Source organism: Dryobates pubescens, chromosome 2 (genome assembly GCF_014839835.1).
Source record: "Dryobates pubescens isolate bDryPub1 chromosome 2, bDryPub1.pri, whole genome shotgun sequence".
Classification (NCBI taxonomy): Eukaryota; Metazoa; Chordata; class Aves; order Piciformes; family Picidae; genus Dryobates; species Dryobates pubescens.
The window spans coordinates 35,810,021-35,836,804 of NC_071613.1; the positions used below are offsets into that span (position 1 = coordinate 35,810,021).

At 38.8% G+C, this 26,784-nt stretch overlaps 1 protein-coding gene across 1 annotated transcript in view; it reads right to left on the bottom strand.

The window, feature by feature from the left end:
• SCN2A (sodium voltage-gated channel alpha subunit 2) overlaps nucleotides 1–26,372 on the bottom strand; it is a 79,936-nt gene extending 53,564 nt beyond the window's left edge. Inside the window, exons 1-4 of the mRNA XM_054175004.1 lie at nucleotides 26,087–26,372; nucleotides 22,002–22,146; nucleotides 3,468–3,786; nucleotides 157–277 (exon numbers count right to left, since the gene is read on the bottom strand). Coding sequence (XP_054030979.1) covers nucleotides 157–277; nucleotides 3,468–3,734 — 388 coding nt within the window. The 5' untranslated portion in view covers nucleotides 3,735–3,786; nucleotides 22,002–22,146; nucleotides 26,087–26,372. The remainder of the gene's footprint in view (nucleotides 1–156; nucleotides 278–3,467; nucleotides 3,787–22,001; nucleotides 22,147–26,086) is intronic.
• Nucleotides 26,373–26,784: the final 412 nt, after the last annotated feature.

Below are 26,784 nucleotides of genomic sequence, written 5' to 3' on the forward strand. Positions count from 1 at the left end.
AATGTAAAAAAGTAATAAGAAAACAGAAGACCAGAAGAGAACAGATGAGAGAGGAGGGACAAAGCATTATAGATCATGGGATATATATCAGAGAATGATTAAATATTAAGTAACATTTCATTTACTACAGTTTTAGACTAACCACTTGAAAAGGATATGAATGTACCAAAATTTTAATAGCTATTTTTCTAAGAGGATTGAAAGGAGTTAACATGTACAGGGCAGAGGTGGCACTGAATCGGAAGATTGCCTTCCCTTTATTCAATACTATAAAGGTCTGCAAAAGAGAAAAAACACAGAATTAAAAAAAATAGCATTTTAAAGATACAAAGTTAGAAACAAGTCACAAACCCAGAATACTTTTCATTTTATCATTAATCATAGTTGGTCAAAGTTTCATTCTATTTATACCTCCCTCAGTATCACAATCCCCTTGATCAGTTCATACTAGAGCCTATCCAAATCATTATAAACGTAACTGCACAAAAAAAGAATTGAGTAAGTTTATTGAGAAATTAGAAGCAATTCTGATATCTCTAAATAGATGACAAAGACAGGAGTATAAGATACAAACGCACACCATGTTTGAGGAATTAGTGTACTTTTTGTACCTTATAATATATGCACTGAGGTATATAACATTTAAAAAGATAGCCATTAAAACCACAACATTCTCTGAATCGAATAGACACTATTAATTATCACAAAGTACTAAGACAATAGTACACTCATGTGATATAAATTTTAGGAGTAATATTCATGAAAATAAGGAAACTGAGGGTGTTAAATAATCAGTTTTTCAACAGAATACTAAGTACTAAATAGTTTTTGCTGTACTCTAAGAATAATGTAGAATCATAGAATTGTTTCAGTTGGAAAAGACCTCTAAGATCATCGAGTCCAACCATCAACCTCAGACCATTACAGTACGTCCCAAAGTGCCATATCCACACATAGGTCTCTGTCCTCTGAAACCTGAGTGACTTCTCCTATTTCTTTTCAGGACCCAGCAGAGGTACCCATTTTATCAGTTCATAATTTGTTACTTTTTATTTTTTTAATGCTGAGGTTTGATTTTTTTTTTTGTTTGTTTGTTGTTGAATGGCTCCTTGGACATCTATTGCTTCTCTTTCCAACTATTTCTTGTAAACAAGTTTCACACCTGCAATTCTCTCTATTTTTCTTATAATTTACCTCACCTAGTAGAAATTTAAAAAATCTATGTATTTTCATTGTCTACAGTTTAAACAATAACTTGTGTACCACCAGCATTAAAAAAGCATTTATAAATGTGATGCTTTTCTTAAAACCTGGGAAATGAAGAATGAAGCCTTTATTTAACATGCAGCAAGCCTTTACATTATTTAGGTGTCCATGCATTTGGGGAAATTCCTATTTCTTTCTGTAATCTCTCCTTTCTACACCTGGGTTCATGCTCATTGAAAGTAACTTGATCTAGCTAGCTTTGTGGCAGCCCTAAAAAGCCCAAAGGGAATATAAGCTATGCAAACTTGAAGCACAGCCAGTAGCCGTGATGTGCCTCAGCTGGAATCAGAGGGTAGCATTTGTAAAGATTATGCTCTACTTTCTGAGCAGGTGTGCCAAATACAGCAGCTGAAATTCTGAAAAACCAATGCTTCCCATGACTGAAATAATAAATTTCAGTGCTTCCAAATGGAACATATTGGCATTCCCAGATAGATACCCACTGATTCTCAATCTATACTTCGGTCCTTTATTGTACAGGAGAAAGGATTGGCCTGTAATGTCCTCTATGCTATCACTGTTTTGCAAAAGTATTAATGTTTTTCCTGAGTTCAAGAAAATATGCCCTGAAATCAGAGTTTTTCATGTGTTTTCTGTTCTTCCTTCTGACAAAATCTCTGACAAAGTATCATTTGTGTGATGCTGACTCGTCAAGACATCTAAAAAATTTTAAATGGAGCCTGACCTAAACAAGGCTGCTCAAAGATATGCAAAGAACACCAAGAAAATGAATATGATAGAGTCTTGCATCTCCTACTAGAAAAGATCACAATAACTGTGATGTATTTCTCAAGCAATTCAGCAGGATTTTATTTTGTGTCCACAGGTAATAACAGAATTAATCATCTAGTTTCCAAAGCATGATAATAAAAGTGCTAAATTTAGGCTTTCCAGTACTGAATTTAGATTTTTACTACTGGAGAACTGGGAAAGGATAAAGGAAAGGATCAGCACTTTGACCCAAATTCCTTTTGTCTTACTTCCTGACTTCAACGGTGTAAATCACTTGTGTAAAGTGAGATGAACATGGCATTTAATTGAAAACTTTGTTTTCAAATTTAAGTCACAATTCTCCATAGTATAAATGGAGTTTTAAAAATTCTGCAATGAACAATTAAGCTGTTCTGTTTAACATGGTCTGTGTTTCAACACATTGACTAATTCCTGCAGGAATTAAATTAGTTCAAGTTTGACACCTAATAATTCTTGGGGATTTTCTTCCTTACATTTGAAGTCTTTTTTGGTTTTTTTTGCTTTCATGGTTTTAAAAAAAATTTGCTTGTTTTAATTCAGTAGCTAATTTCCAGAGGAAAAAATTAAGACAGAAACATTCTGAAAATCTCAGTAATTTCTTCTTTATTGGTATAATAATGACGGTGCAATATGCATGATGCCAAATTCTGAAGGACTGAAAATCTGGAGAAAACCCGGGGCCATCTGGTCAAAAGTCTAAAGTTCAGCACTTATGTATTTGGCCACAACAACTGTTTTTGTTGTTTCAAACAAAAAGAAAATATGTGGGTTTATTTAATTTTTTGAAATGAACAGCTCTGTAAAATATTTTTTTGCATTATGTAACATTCTGTTGACACTCCAAGAGGAATTTCTACTTCTGTATTTATGTCCCTCTGTTAAATACCTACTTTTGAATAACAATCATAGAACAATATAAATCTGGATATGGAAAATCTTTCACTCAGACTAACTCAGATACATGATGCCTCTATAGAGCACAAAATTACCTTTACATACTTCCCTATCTTTCCCAACCACAAGAAAAAACAACCAGGGCTTTCCATGGGGCAGTGAAAGAAAGGTAGGTACAAGGTGTCTAGCTACCACTGAGGTTTCATAGCAAAGATCTGCTTCTTTCACATAACACAGCAATTAATAAATAATTCTAAAGATAATCCCTGTGCTATTTCTTCAGTTTCCCTGTGTGTAAATCCTGAAACTTACAAACTTTAACAATAAATAAATAAATAAATAAAAATCAAACCCAACTGCATCACTACCAACAGACCAGATGCCCAAAATTTTCATTACTAACTTTTGTTTTTACAATTCAGATTTATGCCAATGAAGCTGACAAGTGGGGTGTTACACGTAAGATCGGGTCCAAAATACTGGAAATACTATGTCTGTGAGAAGGTCCCTTGTATTTCAGTCTAAAGTCTGAAAGATATATACAATACACTCACTTTCTTATTGATGTAGTATGGATCCAGGTCTTCCAAAGGCTCGGACACCATTCCTGGAGGTATGTCACCGTAAATAAATGGCAGTGTCTTTCCTGCCTCCAAGTCGCTGTTTGGCTTTGGGCCATCTTCATCATCATCATCTTTGCGTTCTTGTTTGGATTTTTGAGCTTTTTCTTCATTGATACGCTGCTCAATAGCTGCAAGTGATTCTCTTGTGAAATACCGGAAGCTGTCAGGTCCTGGTGGTACCAGCACTGATTGTGCCATCTTTTCATCCTGCACCTCTTAATTACTGTTTAGCCTCTCTCATAAAAAAGTACTAATAATAGTGTAAAAAAAAAAAGGAGAAAAAAAAAATTAGAGCAACAAAAATAGTTACATAAAGGAATAATATACCGTAACAGAATTTTCTGTGGGACATCTTGTTAAATTCAGTATTTATCTTTTCCAAGAGAATGCTGCTGTGAAATGGATTTTTTTCATTTTTTCTTATTCCAAGACAAAGCATTTTACTTTGCAGCTGGTGTCTGAAGAGTGTTCTGAAGATATCAGTTCTTAAAACATTTTGTTTAAAATTCACTTAGTGCTTGTGACGATAGATTGTCAATTTTCTAGACCATACCAAAAAAATGTCATGTACAATGCATAGCAATAAAAGTAACAGGTAATGCTCTTCATTCCATTCCAGTGAATAAAGTAGGACATATTTTCTACCACATTCAGTGTGAAGAATTTACAGTTCTGAAGTGGTTTTGGTTCAGTGTTGAGGAGTAAGACTTCAGACGATTCACCTCATTCTTATCCTGAAAGCTGCACCTTGGACCAACCCTCCCTCCAGCTCTCTCCTTGAGGACCATAAATAACTCCTGGAATCCACTACTGCCATGTAAGGCCAGAGGGATGAGCAATGTGAGGTGCTGCTTTTCTTTGGGTACAAATATGCTGCCTTCACAGAGCTGCCAGCTCAGGAAACAAGATTCAGGCAGAAGTACCTGTATTCAGATCTCCTGCCAGGCAACACACTGCGCATGGGAAAAACTGCTAAACTAAACAAAAATGATCTTTAATCTTATATACTACAATTAGATCTTTTATGTCTGCTACCATGTCAATTGTATATATTTCCCACAATTTTCACTAAACAGGGGCAGAATCATCTTTTTTTAGTGTCTCCAGACAATTCAGTTATAAAGAACAAGTGGAAAATACTCCCAGTGCAAATGCTTTGATCTGAAATCACAAATGGGATTTCTGCCATAGCCTTAAAGAATTTTTCCCAAGAGTTTTCCTCCTGAATAAGCACATAAAAAATACAGCAATGCAATAAAAAAATAACAACTGAGTAAGACAGTATACCCAAGAAACAATTATCAAATTAAAACTATGAAATAGTTTGAATAAAATCAGCATGATCCTGTTTTATTGTCTTGCTACATACACATTCTCCAGCACAACTGCAATAAATTCGTATTTCTGAAGCCGGCCAAATAAATTGCAACATGACGCTTTCTCCTCCCTTTCAACTGTATGCACATAGACATTTCCACCTACACAAACATCCACTCCTGCAGGTCTCCCTATGAGCATGCTCTTCCTTTGCAAGCAAATGCACCTGGTGCATTCTGTCATGGACAGCCTGTAGCAAGCAAACTGCTGCTGGAAGCTGCACTGACTAGTAGCAGCAGAAGGGTTAATGAGGAAAATGAAAGTGGTCCTGAAGCACAATCCTGTTAGATCGTAGTGTTAATGACAGCAAAGGAAAAAAAAAAAGACACAAAAAAAAGACCAAAAAAACAACAACAACAACCAAAAAAAGACCAGGAAAAAAAAAAAAAAAAGGACCAAAAAACCGCCAAAAAAACACCAGCACAGCATAATCCTGTTCAATGTTGCAGGAAACAATTAAAAATTCATTACCAGTGAAGAATCTTGCCCTAACATGGGTTTGGAATGACACCCGGGAATACTGCAGCTAAAATTCCATCATGTCTTTTTCTCTATCCTTTTTTTTTTTTTTTTTTTTTTTTTAAATATAAATAAATAAAGAAACCTTCCACAGACCACACCTAACTTCCTGCTGAAGGATCCTGGTCATTGAAGTAAAATCTGGTGTTTCCTGTGCGAGCCTGCTATAACTCTCACTGCCACTAGATGGTATTAATAGACAGCTAGAAATTCTTGTCAGAATGGTAAAGGATTTTTGCATGCTCGAACACTTGCTTAAAGAGAGACTGGGACTAAAATACATGATTTTATATAACCAGTCATGTCTCAGGATTCTCAAAAATTCTTTTGACTATATAGCAGCTACTGCTGATGAGACCATAACTGTTAAAACTGTGAAGGTGACACTGAACGAATACAGGAGGGACAGCGAAGTAAGAGAAACAGAAAAATGGAGGTTGCACACGCAGTGTACAACCAAAGCAGTTGCTGCAACTGGATTATGGGCAGTCTGGATTATTTTAAACTATAGCTTGCATGATTTTTCTAAAACAGATTCATACAATATATTTGCCATGTATTCTCTCTAAATCTGGGAAAGCTGGCAGCGAGAGGGAAGGATGGCAGTTCTGAGTGTTCACTGCAGCAGCAGGTTCCTACACAGAAATCACCTGCTGTAGCAGGGCACTGGATGAACATGAGTGCTGTAAGCCCCTCAATGTGGCAAATCAATATAACGCCACCTTAGTGCATCACTTCACCTAAAAGCCACCCTACTTCTTTTCACTCTCCTGCTATTTTCCACACTTACTGATTTATATACTTTTTGTCATGATGAACTATTAAAAGTTTTGTAGCCTTTTTCCCCACCATTGACCTTCTGCCATCCCTCCTTCTCTCACACATACCCAAATCTATAGCCTTCAAAATTTTCAAGTAACTCATTACTATATTAATTCAGACCATCAGGTAGTCATTACTTCTGTCCCTCTGCCATCTCTTTCAGCTGTGAAGAGGACTAAAGAAACTGTGGAAAGCAGCAAATGCAAAGGGTCACTTTAAAGTGAGAGGGGTTGGAGAAGGAAAGAACACAGTAGCTGGTGAAATAGCATTATGGCTTTGAACAAAGGACAATGAGAGAGGGACAAATATTTATGATCTGGTGCTTTGGTAAGTGTAATGCAAGAACGAATAGTTTGACTGGATCAAAATAGTGTTTCTGAAATTTTCAGCAACTAAGAAGAGTGTGACAAATGAGAAATATAATTCAGAAGTATATAAATATAAATCAGAAATACACAATGGAAATGTCTTCGCATTGATAGCATTTTCTAATTCTACAAATCATTAGAGATCTGTAGAATGCTTTGGGTTGAAAGGTCATCTAGTCCAATCCTGCTGCAGTGAGCAAGGACACCTTCAACTAGATCAGGGTGCCCAGAGCTCCATCCAAACCCACCTGGGGTGTTTCCAGGCATGGGGTTTCTACCACTCTGAGCAACCTGTTCCAGTGTTTCACCACCCTCATTGTAAAAAATGTCTTGCTTATATCTTATCTAAATTTCCTCTCTTTTAGTTTAAAACCGGTACCCCTTGTCCCATAGCAACAGGCTCTGCTAAAATTACTGTTCCCATCTTTCTTACAGGTCCCCTTTAAGAAAGGACACAATCAGATCTCCCCAAAGCCTTCTCTTCTCCAGGCTGAACAACCCCAATTCTCTCAGCCTTTCTTCATAGCAGAGATATTTCATTCCTCTGAGCATTTTTGTGGGTGCAACAGGTCCACGTCCTTCTTGTGCTGAGGACTTCAGAGCTGAACTTCAGGTGGGGTCTCACCAGAGCAAAGCAGGGGGACAGAATGACCTCCCTAGACCTGCTGGCTGCAGCTCAGGATATGGTTAGAGCTGCAAGCATTGATAGCTCATGTTTCAGGTACCACTGGTACCCTCAATTCCTTCTCTGCAGGGCTGCTCTCAATAACATCATCTCCCATCCCATACTGATAACAAGGATTGCCCTGACCCAGGTGCTGAACCTTCTACTTTGTCTTGTAGAACCTCATGAGGTTTACATAGACCCATTTCTCAAGGCATCCAGGTCCCTCTGGATGACATCCCATCCCTCTGGCCTGTAAGCTGCTCCACGCAGTTTGGTGTCACCTGCAAACTTGCTGAGGGTGCACTTGATCCCACTGTCTGTGTAGCTGATGAAGATATTAAACAGCACTGGTCCCAGTGCAGACCTCTGAGGGACACCGCTCATCACCAATCTCCATCTAGACATCAAGACATTGACCACTACCCTCTGGATATGACCACTCAAACAATTCCTTATCCACAAACAGTCCACCCACCAAATCCATGTCTGCAATTTGGAGAGAAAGATGTTGTGACAGACTGAGTCAAAGGCCTTACAGAAGTCCACATAGACAACATTCACAGTTCTTCCCTTGCTCAGTGATTTACTCACTCCATCACAGAAGGCCATTAGATTGGTCAGACAATGACCAATTTTGCAAACAATTCCATGTAACTTTTGTTTGTTTTTAAAAAGCTTTGGATCAAAACTTCTGGTTGGCTTTAATTAGGAATGTAGTTCACTTGGAGCTGCTCTGCAGTCTCAAAATAAGAGGATTATGAGACAGCAGAGATTCACAGAGGGAGTAAAGGAACTTCTAACCACAAAAGTATTTTGATTATTTATGTGTGTGGGTATGTATTTATGTAGCTGCTTATGAAGATAAACCAAGTACCTGAAAAGCTGGGCTAATTCACACAATGTGAAAAAAAGAACCTCCATTTTGCCATTAATGGTATATTAAGTAATTTTTTCTTATTGTATGGGTCTGAAATTACCCAAAATAATTACATAAACCAACAATGCTCACTTCACATTCTGGGCTGCATGAAAAGAAACATGGCTAGCAGGTTGAGAGAGGTGATTCTGCCACTCTACTCTGCTCTAGTGAGACCTTGACCAAGAGAGACATAGACCTGCTGGAGAGGGTCCAGAGGAGAGCCACAAAGATGATCAGGGGGCTGGAGCACCTCTCCTGTGAAGACAGGCTGAAAGAATTGGGACTGTTCAGGCCAGAGGAAAGAAGGCTCTAAGGAAACCTTACAGCTCCATTTCAATAGCTGAAGGGGACCTGCAGGAAGGCTGGGGAAGGCCTGTTTAGAATGGTTTGTAGCTATAGGATGAGGGACAATGGTTTTAAACTGGAACAGGCTAGATTTAAGCTGGACATAAGGAAGCAATCCTTTACAATGAGTGGTAAAATACTGAAACAAACTGCCCTGACACATGGTTGAGGCTCCATCCGTGGAGACATTCATGATCAGAGTCAATGTGGCTTTGGGCAGTCTGATCTAGTTGGAGATGTCCCTGTTCACTGCAGGGTGGTTGGATAAGATGACCTTTCAGGGTCCCTCAAACCCAAAGCAATCTGAGAATCTGTGTTAATCTGTGAGATCTCAATTTGATTTCCAGCAGTGCTATACAATCTACACACAGAGTGTTAGGAGGAACAGCAAGAAGTAAAGGCAAAAAAACCCCAAATGGTGGGATGTTGTATTGCACTGCCTTAGATGCTTGGGTCTACTTTCTTACTAGGCTGAAAGGTGAAAACAACAAGTACTTTAGAGAGACAGAATAAGCAGGAAATGCAACATGATCTTTGCACTCTAGAAGAGAAAAAAATCCACACACTTCTAAAGAGGAGACCATAGAAATATGTAGAGATACTACAGAGTTATAGAAAATGTAATAGATAAAGTTAGTAGCAACAGAAGGATGAAATGATCAAATGAAAACCCAGTACAACATAACTTATATAAAAATAAATAAATTATGTTTAAAAAATATTGCTCAAACATGATAAAAATTTATCTAAAATACAAAGATGGAATACAAATAGTTTGGGTAATAAGTGACTTCTGACTGCTGTCTAGCTTCATATCTACAGCCACTGGTACATTTTATGAACAATTTTATCGTCAGTGGTATCCACCTTCCCACTACTGTGGTGCATCTGAAAGCCTGAAGTGAACTTTGTCTTTTAATCGTTTGGTGAAACACTCAGGGTCTATACAAGGAGTAGAGTTGAAGAAGTGTTCAGTGGTATATGTAAAGGAACTTTATGTGAGGGTGAATGATTTTGTGACAGGACAGAGCTTAAGAGAAACTTCTGAGACTCTTCCTGGATATCGAGGACCCCTTAACCTACAGACAAACCCAATTAATACAATCAGAAGGAAAACAGATCACCAGCTTCTCCTCAGAAATCTGTTAAATTGAACTGTCTTTGTTCCATTTTAAAGAGGAGCATTAAAATGTACAAGTGGCGAGGTGCCATCATTCTGTAGTTCTGTGATCCTTTTACTCTCCAGCTGTGTGTTCCTGTACTGTGTTAGAATTGCCCCTAAAAATATGACTTTTCATTTATAGTTGTGAATTTAATTTCATTCCAGTACCACCAAACTCATCTAGTCCTTTCTGTATAATAGCTTGCTCATTCTTTGACAATGCCTCCCTGCTTTGTGATAGCAGCAAATTACATTGGCATATTTCCACTTTCTTTGCTGAAACAATTAATTAAATTTTAGATAAATTCTGTCCAAAAAACTATAATGGTGATGAGCAACTTTGACCAAAGTGTAGGTTACTGTGGTATTTGCTGTAGTTTGCAAAATACATTGATACTACTGTAAGAACTTTAATCTTCTGAACTTTATGCTTTAATATTTTTTTTCCTGTATAATAAAGGGAAAGGGAGCTTTTTCCTTCTCTCAGTACTACACATTTAACCAAATATGCTGCATCTAGAGTAATAGCCTGTCATTTCTTCCCTTCGTGGTACTTTTTATACTTTTTATACTATTAAATTATTCATGGTGATCTAGGTGACCAAAAAATGTTTGCTAGCTTTGCAGATGACATTAAACTGAGAGAGCTACAGGTAAACAGGATGACAGTATTAGAATTCAATTCTCCTAATAGAAGGCAAGGTCACAAAAATTATACATTTCAAAAGATATAAATACAACATTTTACACTTAAGGCAAGAATAAATAACTGAAAAATTATAGGATGAAGGCAAAAAACCCACAGGATAGATCTAAAGTAAATACTGCATCACAAAGGAAGCATGAGTGAAAACTGTCAGTCTTGGGGGGGGGGAAGAAAGTACTTGGATGTATGAACTTGTGAAATACTCTTGCACTCTTCTAGTTGTCCAACTCTGGTACTATATTAAAAAAAAAAAAAAAGGAAGGCCACCTGGAAAGAATTCAGACCAAAGCAATAAGAACATGACTTATGAGAAAATGTCCATAGAATTGCAGGATTTAAGTTCTTTTTGTCTTAGTTTTACATCGAAAACATTGATGGAAGACACGATGACAATCTGTATGTCCACAAACGTCCTCCAAGGAACAACTTCTCTTCAGAATTTTTTTTTCTTTGTATCAAGCATATAGGCAAACAGGTTGTGGGGTTAAACTGCAGCAAGAGGGATTTGTTAGGAAAACAGAGAATGAACATAGTAGACACAAGACAGTCATTCAAGAGCTGTAAGAAAGGCTAGGCTTTGTAAAAGGAAAGATCAGTGATAAGTGTGAGATTTGTAGCAAAACTGATCAGGATGAGAATCAAGAAACTTTTAACATGCACTCCCTGTTTTAAAGTCTTAAAAAATGTAGGTTTCTCCCTGTTGTGTGCTGCTCCATCTGTTGTGTTTCTCCCTGGCCTCAAAGGAGCAAGAGCTTATTTTTCATATACCGGAGAAGCCAAAAAGAAAGGGATTTTGATTTCAGCCACTGCTGGCTAAGAAGTTCTTAAAGATTCAGTGGGGTGCAGCACAGAAAAAAAAGTGACATCACATGCAAGAAAGACCCAAGGATTTCTTTACAAAGAAAGACATGAAACTGCCTAAGGAATCATTGCTGTGGAATAGGTGAGAGATTTGTCCCTAGTTTCTCCTAACTCTTTTTCCTTCCAGTATTTTCCTTTCTCTTTAGCCTGACAAAAAGGAATTAAAACCAAACAAATTCAGAAAACCTGTTTGAGAGTCTGTTCTCTTACCTGCACCTGGCATCACAGCTATTTCTATACACAGGTAAAAGAAAGGCTGGAAAAAAAGATTTTGTCTCAAAGGGTTATAGCTCTTCTGGATGTGCCAGTACCCCACAGTACTCCATAAAAGATTGCATAATACAATTGCCCTGTCTGAAAGTGGAAAGTTTACAGCTAGTGTAGTATCTCTGATAAGATTAATGGTCTCACTACTCTACTGCTGAAATTAGTAGGCAGCAAATAAAATTCCGTTATCCCATGCTGGAGGTTTATATGTTTCATACTATGCTGCATTGTATGTTCAGTAGTCAGAGCTCTGACAGATGTCTCTTCATACAGTATCTATGTGCTGAACTGTGAGATCTGAACAGTAGGTGTTTCTATACAACAAATTTCTCCAAATGGCTCTTAGAAGAGCTATATAAAAATACAGCTTCCTACACGCTGTCCAATATTTTAAATGGATATATAACTAGCAATTCACTGAGATGGTGCTGTCAGAAGCAACAGCCCCATTCTCCTCCCAGTAGTACCCTAGCCATTTCCCACTGTGCTAGCTTGAGCATTTCTGCACCTCTGCAGTTTACGCAGATCAGGTGACCGGTCTGGCTGAAAACTACAAATAAGTGGCTGGATTTCAGCCAGATCAAAGAGCTGATCCATCACACTACAGAAAAGAAGTTGAGATTTAATATGTCCTCTTGCATTTAGAATGCAAAGGACCAGCTAGCTACATACAAGGTATTCTAAATTTTAGTACTTCTCCTAACTGCAAAGCTCATAAAGCTTAAGGCATCAGAGTACAAATGAATGGATCTTGGATGCTGGAATGATAGAGCTGAACAAAGCTTTAACAACTGTATGATCAACAAATACTAGCTAAGATTCTGTAACCTGGTGTAGAACCCAGTACAGTAGGACAAAAAAAGCAATAAGGTGCAATGCACCAAAACTAGCAGATCTAGGGATAAAACTGGGCTAGCATTCAGTTACAGTGGCCACTTCCAAGATTAGGAGGTGACATCACGACATCAGGACAGCACTTTATGCAAAATGCGCAGCAAGGATCATGTAATGGGAAAATAAGTATACAAAGAGGCCTACTGAGAAAGTTTGGGGGTTCCTTCAAACCAATTTTCTCACCATCTTTTAAGCTTATTTCAGGGCTATGGCAAGATGTACTCCAAGGAAATACGAAAAATACATGAGTAAAAATCAGCTGATCATTTTCTTTACTATTAGCCAGTAAGTGTCAATGACTTGCATTTGATTACAGCTACATGCTCCATTTCCCTCTTTTATCAGAAATGGTCTCTGAACAATTGTTGATTTTTCAATCAAGTGTCAGCAAATGAATGAAAAAGGGCCATCTTTTTTTTTTCTTCAGGTAAGAAGCCCTTAAGTTCCTCTTTCAAGCATTAGACAATTGGGTGTTTTTCACTTGATGAAAATGCTGTTCCTAACTTTTGTTGTTGTTGACATTGAAATAAACTTCCTGCCAGACTCCAGTGAGCTCCTTCAGTGCTCCATAACCAGAGGAACAAAGGGCAATTCAGATCTGAGAAAGATTCAAAACAACAGTTCAAGTTTCCCTTTACAAAAGGAAAAATATAGTGACTATCTCCAAAGCAAATAGTCATGTGGGAGACAAAGTAATGTGAGAAGAGCATTCACCAAATCCCTGATGAAGCTGGTTAAGTGATTAAGGTCTTTCAACCATCTAGCTGAGGCAGGCTTTTCATCAATCTTTGCCTTGATATCCATTGTGAGAAATGTATCCCCACAAGTACACTTGTAAAATTAAGTGTCAGGCGGGAGATAGATCCATTTTTAGTGTGTTAGTGTGGGGAGAGTGACTATACAATTAAAAGATGTAATGATAACAGAACTGCCATATCTATGGGATGAGCTCCATATTTCCAGATGCCTGGAGAATGTGCTGAATACTCATGCTCTTAAGAAACATGCTGTGATTTCTTTCCTGACAAACCAGAACCCCAACAACCCCAGTATGGGCGTTATGTAAAGATGTTCAGAATGAAAACTCCATTAATCCTAACCACGACATGGCTACACCCTCCCCCCCCCAAAAAAAAAAACAAACCCAACCCCTAACAACAATAAGAAACAACCACATACAATTTATATCCTTTTGAATAAAAGACATCAGGTAGATAGGAAATTTAATAGTCCCCTAACAAATAACTAGCACATTTTTGTGACTATAAACCATGATGTTGAACCTACTGACATATGATGATGGAAAATACCATGCATTTCCACTTCTACAGCTGTTTACTGTCTTCTGTTGCAAACACAACCTATGAACAAAGCTGTGGTTTTCACTTATTGCTTATGTAAGCCCAGGTCAGGCTTTGACAGCGAAGCTGGGCCAAATTGCCCTCAACAGCAAAGGGCCAAGGACCCCTCCACCTCAGCAACATGCTGCAAACAGCTTCCACTGCAACCCCCATCCACTTCCAACTGCTCCTTTTAACCTTGCAGAGCCAACACGTAGGTATCATGGGCGTTGCGGAAAGGAGAAGGTGAAAGAAAGGCTGACCCCACCCGGGCTGCCACCTCCCGAGTCCGCCGCCGCACGCCTCAGGTGCAGCTGCCGAAACTTTGCCCTGGGCCTCGTCACCTCCCGTCGTAAGACTGGACTACAACAGGAGAAGGAGGGCGGGCAGCTCGGTGTCGCTCGAAACCACACCACCGAGTGAAATTCTGGACGGGGAGACGGACAGGGAACTGATGGGCTGTGAAGAGACGTGGCACTGCAATGGCGGCGGAGCCTACTGGCTCGGAGTGGGACGGAGGTTGCCTAGCAACCGGCCTGGCGGCTGCGGCATCCACGCTGCGGCCTGGCAGACAGCGCAGCGAGCGGGGGGGCGTCGCCACCGCCCGCGGGCTGCGGAGACTCCCGATGCAAGCCTGCTCTAGGCAGACTGTTTTTTTCCAGAGGGAACGCTTTTCCTGACTGCTTTAGCGGCAACTAATCAAACGGAGAGCAGAAGGGGCGGCAAAGAGCAGACACTTAGTTTGAGCTTTGGGTGTGTAACGGCGGCGTTAGAGAGAAATGGGAAGGCGGTTGATGTGAAGGAGGAGGGCCTCGCTCGGAGCTCGGAATCCGCCACTCACCACTGGGAAACCGCCCAGGCCCTGGGCCAGCCCCTGCCCGGGTGGAGTGTGGAGCGCTGGCGAACGAGATCCCCTCTGTCCCACGAGCTGAGCAGGGATTTTGCCAATTCCAGGCTTTAGCACCGGGGTGTTGGGGGGGGGGGGGGGGGGGGGATTCTTAGTCTCTCCTGTTAAATTTATCGCTTGTATTGGATACAGATAGGCAATCGAGCTGCTTGCTGTCTGTCTGCAGTCAGACAGTTCCCCTTAATGTGGGAGTGTTTGGTGGGTTGGTTTTCGGTGTGTGGGGTGGGGTTTTTTGTTTGGATGTTTTTTGTGCGTTTTTGTGTGTGTGTGTTTTGGGGGGTGGGAGCTTGGTGGTATTTAAAAAAAAAAAAAAAAAAAAAAGGAAGTAGTGACTTGCAGAACCATAGAAATGGACAGGGGGAGTGGGGTGCTTGGACAGTGTTTACATCATCTCTGCTCTTTTAAAAGATGTCATTATTTCAGGCTGTTGATACACTTTAAAGAAAAAGTACATGCCTTCACCCCATGCCAACTAAGCCCGAGTTTAGGTTTGATAGATGTAGGAGAACATCAGGAGGTACATATCTAATTGGTAACTTTGCAAAATAAACAGAGAATCTGAATCTAAATGGAATATTTTCTAATAGACCTGCAATTACAAAGATAGTTTTATTAGCAACAAACACAAAGTACCTGTCAAGAACTTATTTCTAAAAGCAAAACACAATAGGCATGGAACGCATGAGGGCCGTCCCACATGGGGGAAACAATAACCACGGATAACATGAGAATTTTCCCCTGGGAACTGCACTGCTGCTGACAGGCTCCTTGCAGCTGCAAGCTGCTGAGGGGATCCTGCAGGAGTTAATGCAGCTTGAAAGAAGCAGTAACTCCCTGGATACCCATCAGTCTCCAAGGGCAGGATGCTACAAATTGTTTCATCATCAGCGCTATTCATGTCCTACCCTTTGTGTTCCTAGTTGCACCTAGAAACATGCCCAGGGCTCCAAAGCAGATAGAAACAGCAAAAAGCACAGCTAAAAAGCACAGCTCCCTTCCCCATGCGTAGCCTCTGCCAGATTCTCTTTACCACAAGAAAAGCTGGTTTGTTTCAGGGAACTGCCACTTCAAATAAGCCAGAAGCAAAGTGGTTTCAGTGATTCTGAAAATTAAGTCATAGACCAGGCCTTATATTTACTTCTAAATATTTTTTTTAGCATTGTGATGGTTCATAGGTTAGCAGTTGTTAATATATCCTTAGGGATAGAGTACAGATGGGTCCAAGCTATCTACTAGTTACAGGTTGTCACATTTCATGATAATTACACATGGGGCTGGCAGTACTGTTCATTAGTGAGATGCTAGACCTGTTCTGGTTTGTTTGGTTGGTTTTTTCCTTTCCTTTCTGTTGCTTGCTTATGCCAAACTTGAAACAGTTGGGCTAAAATTTTCCAGTTTTGCCTTGGGATAATTTTTGGAGGGAGTATTCCACTCAAATAATTCAACTATTTCCAGGATAAAAAGCTATGTATATGTATGTCTCTCTATTTTTATAGCTGCCAATTTTCAAAGCATGAATATAAATTCCTGCAGAATACTTTGCAGAACAGCATTCGTGATTCTGGACTTTTCTATTGGAGTAATATCTGTAATACTTGCACAGAGTTGAAAATGTTTTGAAAATTAGTTTGCTTGTATTTGGAAGAATATCCCAGAGATTTAAAGGTGTCAATTCCAGACATAATGCCTTTTCTGTTAATGTTTCAGCACCTAGATGAGGGGATTTTCCTGCAAATAGTCTCTGTATTGCAAAATAGCTGTGGTAGCCCTGGAGGTTTGCTGGAGAGACACCTAAAGCTTAAAGACTTGCATAAGTATCAATATGGTTTTCTTAAAACTGCATACAAGCAGTCTAACGAAAAACACCCATTACTGAAAAAAGGAGGATGACTCAAATGATAGCATATGCTAGAATTTAAGATCTGCTTTACTTTTGGTCAATTTGTCAATAGATACTATAATGCAACATTTGCTGTAGTACACAATATGAACAAACTCCTAAAAGCAGTGAGATATGTTTTGGAGGAGACTTCATTGATTCATTGGTACTGCACATGGACCAGGAAAAGTGACTAATGGGAAGGGGGGAAAAAAGGATAACTATGTGGACAAAAAGGAGAGGCTGAAGGACCTGGAGCTCTAGCCTGGAGAAGACTGAAGAGTGGATCTTCTCAATCTTTATAAGTATCTGAAGGGTGAGGATCAAGAGGATGGGGCCAGACTGTTTTCAGTGGTGCCCAGTAATAGGACAGGGGGCAATGGGCACAAACTGTAACACAGGAGGTTTCACTTAAGCACAAAGTAAAACTTTACTTTGGGGATAACAGGGCGCTGGAACAGGCTGCCCAGAGTAGTCGTGGAACCTCCTTGTCTGGAGATACTCAAAGTCCACCTGGATATGTTCCTGAGAAACCTGCATTGGGTGACCTCCTTTAGAAGGGAGGTTGGAATAGATGATCTCCAGAGGCCCCTCTCAACCCCCACCATTCTGTGAAAAAATCCTATTCTTTGTGTAAGGTTTGTATGCTCTCTTGGAGAGCTGAATGTCACCTATGCCTGTTAAGAGCAAGATTTGTATTTCCTGGCATCAGATATTTGTATCTGTAGGCATCTGCATCTAAGCCAATCCAGACTCCTTTCATGTTCACTGGAGAAAAATGACTCCCTTAAAAGGCAATTCTTCTCACCTGTTTTAGATATCCAACGTAAAATGAGGCAAGTTGTGCCCTAGAAGTGCCTGTTTCTTTCCACTAACTATAAAGGGATAGAGAAGAGACAAATCCTACTCAGACAATTCACTCAGATCACACTTTTCACAGGTGCTACAAATCATGTCTGATTTCCAAGCTGTCCCAGAACCCCCTTGTACTTCCATAGCTCCTTACTAAATATCAGCCCCTTATTTTGCACCTCTTATCATTATTCCCAATTTAGACTTTGAGAAACAGAACCACATGTGGTTTTGGAAAGAAAATGACATATGAAATATATGTGGTTTGCATATTGATACACATTAAGAGAGGTAGGGCAAGAACAGAATATTCATGTTGTAGCATGTAGCATACATATTACTACAGTTCTAATAGTTACTATAGTCCTGCCAGCTGTCCCAAACTTCATACTACAGGCATGTCTACAGCTGAATAAATGATTAGATGAAGATGTCACCAGTCCAAGGCATGTAAGGCTGGATGTATAGTCAAAATTTGGCAACCGAAAAGGAAAAATTAAACCAAACAGCATGAAATTAGAACCCATGATGGATTATGTGGTTGGTGGCTTGTGCAGAGCACAGCCAAGACCATTTTACAGGAACCAACAGAAAACTCAAAAGCTACAGCTTACCCCCTCATGCCAAGGAAGAAAGCAAACATGACCCTTACTCCCCAGTGACTTGACCAGCATGTTTGTTTCTCTGGCTAATGAAAAGCTCAGTCAAATATACAACATTAGGAAGCATTAAACAACTCTCTATTCAATTTAGAAGATATTTTTATCTGAAAGGAAACTGAGTAGTTAATTACCCCATAATTAAATAGAAATACCATTAAAAAACCCTCTTAAACAGTTTGCCAGGCCCAGTTCTGCTTTGCCTTTTATAGTGTCCTGATAACCTAACTGTCATATCAAGACATTAATTGAGAATATTCTGAAAACTATAAAAACATCTTTGTGGATCACGTTATCCTGAGGGACAAAATGCATATGGCAGATGTACGCAGTGAAACAAGAGTAGAAAGGTAATACCACTGTTCCATCAGGATACTTGAAAGGCCTAAGGGAGCAACACAGATTTATACATGCAGGATCAGAAGAGAACATTATGAGTGTTTATTCTGACATTCTGCACAGTACAGCTTATAACAGCCCTGATTTAATATGAGCCTTGGCTGGAATACACCAAGTTAATGAGAATCCCTCAGTAAGTTACCTGGCGGCTAAGCTTTATTGCAATAAAATGGGTGCCTTATTTTACACTTGGACATATCTTTCCTGGGTAGTAAAGTTAAGAAAACTTCTGTGCTACTTCTCCTTTTAAACGTGGGAATGTGCCAGAAATGGACAGCTGGACAGTTACACCATGTATCTGCCCAAAAGTAACCTATTTTTGCCTCTGTTGGGTTTTTTGGGGTGGGTCTTTTTTTACTTCTTTCCATAAGACAGGGAAACATTTGTGAAACAAACCACAGAGAACCAACAGCCATAAAGTTCAGTCACTGAAAAAAACAGAAAGGAAGGGAAGGTTGTTCATTATAGTAGCAGTTTATAATAACAGGGGAAAGGATTGCTCAGGATAATCTGTCAAAGCCTAGGCTAAAATAAAATGGCTGCCCATTATACCTGAGTGATTTGGAACTGAGTTTGGTTGAGTGGAGTTTGGCAGTTACTCCAGTTTAGAATAAGTTCCTAACTGTAACTTTTCTTTGAATAGATTCAATTTGCATTTGTTGATACACCTGAATAAAGCAAGGGAGCAGATGTTAAAAATCTCCAGAGGAGAGTTTTTCCTTTCTCTACTATGTTAGATCTAGCAACACAAGTTCTGATCAGAGGAAATACAAGAGCTCCCCAAAGAGTTCTTGCAAGCAAGTTCCTGCAACATGGAGCTGTACCACTCAAGGACATCTTCTCACTGGAGTTATTCACACTACGCTGCTCATCTCTGTACAGGATCATGGATACACATGTCAGTATTTGCTTTACTATGTCTACCTTTTTCTCTCATATGAACTAAATTTGTGCTCCCTTCTATGATTTCTCTTTTCCCCCCTATATTCAATTGCTTTCCCCATCAGTCGCTCTTTAGATTCGCAAGGGATATTTCCTTTCCTTAGTACAGTTTCAGAGCTATTTGCCCATTTTCACAATATTTATACCAGCTTACTCAACTTATGCATCATATCCATCATCTTTCTCACTTAGGACAGATTATTCTGAGAATGTGTGAATCCTTAAACCAATTTGGAAGGGAGGTCAATACTGAGAAAAGCTATATAATCCCTTTCCCAGCAACAGAGAATGCTTCTGAGTTCCCAGCCTCTGACACTCCACAGAGCAAGCTATCAGCATGAGTAATAGCACCAAAGTGTCCTATATAATATTAAAGGTCATCATCTTTATACCCTGAGGCTTACATTTCTTTTTTTTTTTTTTTTTTCCTGAAGGATACTGGTGGAGAAACATTTCTCTGTGCAAAGAGTATCCTGCCTTCAGCTTGGCTTAGAGGGCAAAGCATTGCTTCAGATCATGTAATTCATAAAAACATCTGGCAAATGCGCATCTATCTTTTTACAGTCACAAGTGTTGTGAAGGCTTTAAACGTTAGCTCTGAAAATACTGTTAAAAAAAGTAATTTGAAACAATAAGTCTTGAAAATGTTCTGACTGATGCATATGTTTAGCCAACAAAACTACAAAAACAGTTTGCAAGATGTAAAATACAATTCTATTGAAAAGCGACTCTCCTAAGTGTGGTCTAGTAATGCTCACAGTCTATTGCTTCCTAATTAAATTGATTTCCTTGATAACTTCAAAGATTTATTCTCAGTAGCAATGGTAAGAGACAAAATTGGGTGCTTTTCATTTGGTTTATCAGTGTTTTCCAGAAGCCAAATTAAAATGAAAAGTTTGCTCCTGCACCCCAGTATTTTCAAAGCATGTTCTCATTGCTTCACAAGGAGAATCTTCCAGTATAATGAGAACAGGACATCATTTACCATCTGCACTTTTGAGATACTTAACATTCTACAAAATGGAAACTTGCCCCTGCACTGCAAAATCTAACCTGTCCAAATATATTTGCCACTAGGATGTTTGTGAATTCTCCATCTGGAAATAATTGTGCAGTGTTTGCCCCATGTCTGCTTTCAGGTTAATGCAACTACAGATGGAAGATTTTTCATTCTGCCTGGTATCAGTACTTATCTTTCAGTTTCCATGGTTTCATTATGGACTTTCAGTAAAGAGAAAACATATGGAGCTCACACACTCTACAAATACATGTTATACTCTTGTGATATGACCTTGCATGCCACAGTCCCAGTTAGAATAACCTCAACAGAGACATTCAACAGGGAAAAATGATCTAACAAAGATTGTCTTTTGGCCCATGGGGTAGGATTTTCCAATGCCCTTTTATTTCTTCCCCCCATCCCCCTTGGTAAAAATATTTACTAATAAACAGAACAAGTATACTTAGACATAGGCTGCCAAATATAAAATACCCCAGGGACAGCTCTTGTTTTGTAATAGTTGTGGTTGCATAGAAAGTTTCCCTATAAGTGCATGGTTTGTTTAGACGCTTGGCTCTAAACATTCTTTTTGTTGGCATATGCTTTACGGAACTTGTTTTTAAACAGCAAAATTAGACCACAGTGTCCAGGGAAAGGACATTTTTTCTGACCTTACTCCATTCATATCTAGATTTTGATCCATTGGCCACTATTCTCAAGATGACAAACCCAAATTCTTCTGTATGCGTCTGACTCCATTTTGTATGCATATGTGGAATCTGGCTCCTAATATATCTGTGATCCTACTGAGAGAAATGGGTGAGTCTAGAACACAGTGTATTGCTTTAGAGAACTTGAGTCAGACTTCTAATTTCAGAGTGAGTCATTTACATTTATCATCAAACAAAACTACAGTAGGGTCTGATGAGGAATTTGCAGTTAAACTGAGGATGGTGAGACATGGTGAGGATGGTATAAAAAATTTTTTTAAAGTATGAACACCCATTCAGATAGGAAGACTGCTTCTGCCTGATGTTGAAGATTGACAATAACAATATAGGTAAAGCAATATCTGCCCTGCTGACAGAGGAAAGACAGCAGTAAATGTGGAAATATTGTACCATTAATTTACTAGTTAGCCCAGTACCCGTGACTGAGAAATGATGGGATGACAGGCTATCAGAGCAAATGAATAGCAAAAATAATCAGGTGAGTTTCTACACTTCTATAAGGCACATAACTGTGAAACAAAAATACTACACTGAGAGCTGGCTAAACCTACTGCAGTCATGCTTTTTACTGCAGGGTTGAACACTACCCAATTTTTTTGGCTCAAGTGGGTTATTTGACATCTTCTAAATGTACTCAAAACCTGTGTGTTACAATTCCATTTAGGACCAGACAAGCAGCACCATATGGCATAAAAATCTGGCATCTTGTGTCATATGACAGGTCCACGCTAGACCACTTGCTGTATGTTCAAAACCTGGACATGCATAATCTTAAAATGCATGTCTGCTGATGCTTTATGTTGCCAGTTTGTCCATGTAAGGTAACTGTGTACTGCACAGAACAATTACCTTATTGAACATGATCCTCTCTTGATGGAGGAAATCTGCATTTCTTCTGCATAATGGCAAGTACCTGTGAGGATCTCCAGAAAGATGAGTGAGAACTGGCTAGAATTAGCAGATCAAGAACAATTCATCTGGCCAAATTCAGATTCTGCCAACATTTGAGGAAAGCCAAACTAAGAATCAAGAAGCAATTGTGATCACAATTACACAAAACCCTAAGGAAACTGCATATAAAAAGACATGCAAAATAAGTTAGTGCTGATTTTTTTTCAAATTATGAACTTTTTTTCTATATAGTATGAATGGAGTTGACATGGGTTCATTTGCTTAATAGTTTCCATCATGAAAATCAGTTTCTAATGCATTCAGCTTTGTCAAAGGTTATTTGTTGAGACTGAATTTGCTTATACTTTTGGCCTCATCCCGATTTCTTTTTTAGTTACACTACAAATGGTGAGATACTTCCTTCAATAAAGTTAGAATGAAAAGTTAACTCCACAATGCAGATCTGTGTGTCCTCGTGATACTTATTTCTTTCAGCTGTAATGCTTGTATACACCATAAAATTCACCATTTCATAGAAAAGTTATATTTGTGTATCTTGGGAAATTCTTCAAAGTATTTCACTGAGCTGCAAGTTTAAAAACCAAAAGGCAAGAATAATGAATCTCTGTTACTGAGGTTTTTAATAGGAAGATTAAAAATGTTTGTAATTATTGAATGAGCATGGTCTTAATACTGCAGCACTGAAATGTATTTCCAGACCTTTTTTTTGAGAATTTTTGCTACAGTCTCTTCAAATTTTGTCATGCAGGCTGCTCAGGCAATATAAGTTTGGATTTTGTTGCATCTGTTTAAATTTATTGAAATCTGGCCATTCAACACTTCTTTAAAATAATTTCTAAATATGCTCAGAAAAAGCTCCTTAGCACCTTGCAATAAATACTTTGAGCTGCCATGCGTTGACTGTGTTTCTGCCTAGCATTAGCAGTCCCTTCAGTGCAACTGATAGCAATAGCTACTGTGGCATCAGATGCTGAAACTGCGAGCAGAAGCAAAGCCTTTCTACTGATCCCAAACCAGATAGAGGCAGAAAGAGAAAGCTGCCTAAGCTAAATTTGCATTAAGGGTAGAAAAATGAACAGTAGTTGGTTCAAGAGCAGAAATAAGAGAGAGAGTTGCAGGCTTGCAAACAGAATTTGAACTGAATAACAGTTGAGCACAGTTAGTTGTTCAATGTTTCTTTAAATCATCCTCTTTCAGTATTTTGTTCCCATACCTTCTTTACTGCCTATCTTTCCAAACATGCAGTGATTATAGAATTATTAATTTCCTCCTTAGATTTCTCAATTATTATTCTTATGTTATTTAGCTATTGACAGCATCATTAGCCTCCTCTCATTAACACCTGTTTGAAATGAGGTACATTATTTGTATTTCAAAGTCACTAACAGAAGAGGACATTCAGGCCACCATTGGCAGAAATGCCATTTAATCCAGCATTTCTGAGAATGGTATCAAAAGAAAGGAGAGGAGGTGCAAGAAATGGATTCCTTCCAGTAGCTTCAGGAAGCCTTGAGAAAGCAGGCCTTCAGGAGGTCCAGTGCCTGCTCAGCAAGCTGGAGTTGAGGGCAAAGAGAGACCAACAGGAAGGTTCTAATGGACAAGAGGCTGCCTGCTCACTGTGTGGGTACAGCACTAGGCTTTGTTGCAGCAAAGGATCCACACTGTCCTCTGGAAGAGTTGTGTGTGCATGGCCTTAAAACAATGGAAGCAACACAGTACAAGGCTTATTTGTGACTTCCATGCTCCAGCCAAGATCTGCATAGTTAAGAAGGGATTATGGCCGCATTTTGTGATGCCTCGTATGATTCAAGCAGGTAGGCTGTATGAAACTCTAGTATCCTGTTAGCATGAGAGTTTGGGGGCTACTTGAGGGTAGAGTAGGGCTGCAGTTAGTGACCCAGCAAATCCATTCATCAGGCCTACAATTAAGAAATTCAGCAAGCAGTGCTGACAGCATAATGGCTGCTGGACTCTGGCTGCAGAGTGGATCTGATGGTATCTGCTGCAGAGATCTGATGCTTATGTGTGTACAGAACATACTTCAATCAGATGAACGGTTAAATAAGATGAATGCAAATAACAAGATGACTCAAATATCCCCTAAAATTAAGTTTCACAACAGGTAGGGAGGGCCATCATTCGCTTTGGGTCAACTTTTGCTTGAGCTCCTCCTGAAACCTTTGACTTTTATGCTACTAAAAGGTAACTGGGTCATGTTTTGATATGATATGGCTGTTTATAATGTTTGGATTTCCCAAAGACTGATGTTCACAATTAACATACTCAAAATCTGTGAGAATTTAGCTTTTGTATTTTCCCTTAAGGCTTTTAACAACTAAATGCACTTTGAAAGTATTTTTTAAACTACATCTATTAGCTTTTCTTTGAAGTTATATGCTCATCTGGCCTACTAACTGCATTTTAAGAACACTGCAAAATTTCTGTAATTGAAAAAAATTATTCTCTCCTTGAACATCAGTGCAGTCTAAAAATCAAGAGCCAGGTACTCATCCACTTGCCTTATATTAAGAATGTAAGTCCCATTGGCATGCCTGTTTGTTTGGAACAGGGGCCTACAGACATAAGAGAGCATCGCATCATTTAATGCATTTGTCACTGGAGGAAATTGCGGATCGTTTGGATGCGATCATTCATTTTTTTCTCTAAATCTGTTCAAGAATGGGTGATCCTTTACCATCTAGTAGAGACACCTTCAAGACACAATGGCTGAGCCATACCCATATATGTATGTATTGTAAACACTGACCAAAAAAAAGAAATATACAACTAAGCAGGCAACATGAATAAGTAGCAAGAATGCGAGAGAACCTTCTTAACATTTCACATGTATCCAAGGAATCATCTAAAGCCAAGGCAGCATCTAGCATTCAAGTCCCAATGGGCAATTTTCTGTTGCTTCACTAATCACTGCTAAAAAACCCATTTAGCTTTACACAGGTGTGTGAAAATTTTGATTAAGTACTTTCCTACTTACTGCCTTATAATAGAAACCAAAATGCATTTAGACTAATCACACATTCTTTTTTTCTCACATACTGGCTACTGAGCCCTTTTCTCTGATTTGTTACTGTGCAAGTTAATGTATTTCTGTCTTGTTTTCCTGATTAAATGAATTATTGCTGCCATTAAGAGAAGGTAAGGAAAAACACCAGAAGGTTTGAAAGAAGAGTCAGGGGGTGCTGCATGAGCTTCCCACCTCCTGAGTCATTCTGCTGTCTCTCCCAATGTGTTTCATGCATCTAAAAAAATCATGAGAGGAATATTTTTTCCTATTCTCATGCAATATGGAATGCAGATTTTAAATAAAAAATCATTCTCATAGATAAAGAAACGATTCATAAAACACATATGTTTCATATGATATTTGCAGCAGTGCAAAACCATGTTTAGTCACAGACAAGTCCTCCATTCTGCCTTCCATCAGGGAGAGGCTGGGTTTGAAGATGAGAGAGGAGAATCCTGTAAATCTCCAGTACCTCACAGCAACACAATAATGAATCTAGGCAGCAAAGAAAACCTCTGACCAAAGATGGTATAAAGAAGCAATAGCACATTTCCGCATTAAAAGTGGGTATTTTCAGGGATGTATTCATATGCTTTAAAACACACTCCAGTTTGTATTCTGGATACAAGACCAGTATAACCTCCAGGAAAATAGGAAAACACTTGTGGATGACCACCTCAAAACAACAGCAACAAATCACACAATTAGGATGAAAAATACAATCTCAGAAGTAATTCTGGTTACAAATACACAATCTCAAAAAAGCCCACAGGACCAGAGAATTGCAAAGAACAACAGTATTTTCTATTACTGTGTTAAGACCTAATTAAATACTATGAGCAATCCATGCAGCAGCAAAGATGGCTATTATTTCCTCTCTTCTTGCTCTATTAATATTAATTGAAAACTAGGTGTGGCACCACAAGAGAAAAATCTTGGTACAAAATAACTAGAATTTCTTCCCTAAGCATTTTAATTAAATATCACGTTGTCTTACCTGATTAAAAGAGAATTACAAATCATGGCATAAGAAATATCCACACACTTGTAGATAATAAGGCTGCTTCTACTGCAGGCTCAGGTTCCTTGGTAAAGAAGCTTGAAAGCTCTTAATTTCACTGAAAGGAAAAAGGAAAGAAATAAAGAACCACCCCATCAAAGCAACAAAGGAATCTCTGCAGTATTCTGTAGTCTCTTCGTCTGCATCCTGTTCTAAGATTCACTCTTTGATTCCCAGCATCGATCAGAAAATTGGTTGTGGGGAAAAAAGGGGAGGAGGACGGAAAGAGAGGAGGGGGAGGAATGAAGGAGGCAGCTTATTACGTGCTGGCTCCACCTACTGGCAAGGAAGGGAGCTTAGCCGGAACCTTTACATCGTATTTTAGTTTTATCTCACTTATTAGCCCTTGATTTTAAATCAAGTAAGTAGGTCAAGAATTATAAGCGCTTGCGAATTATTTTTCTAATTGTTTTGAGATGTAAGCTGCACAACTTTTATATATATAAAAAAATTGTATATATCTGAATATATACAAATAACAATTGCAGAAAACTCAAGGTTGTGCCACATGTATTAATTTTACTATGTATCGAGGTTCATAATTATTAAAAATACAGGAGTAGTCCTTTATTGAGAACACAGCACTGCAAAACAGTAGAAGAGTGCCAGCTTTCCCCCGCTTTGATTATTGATTC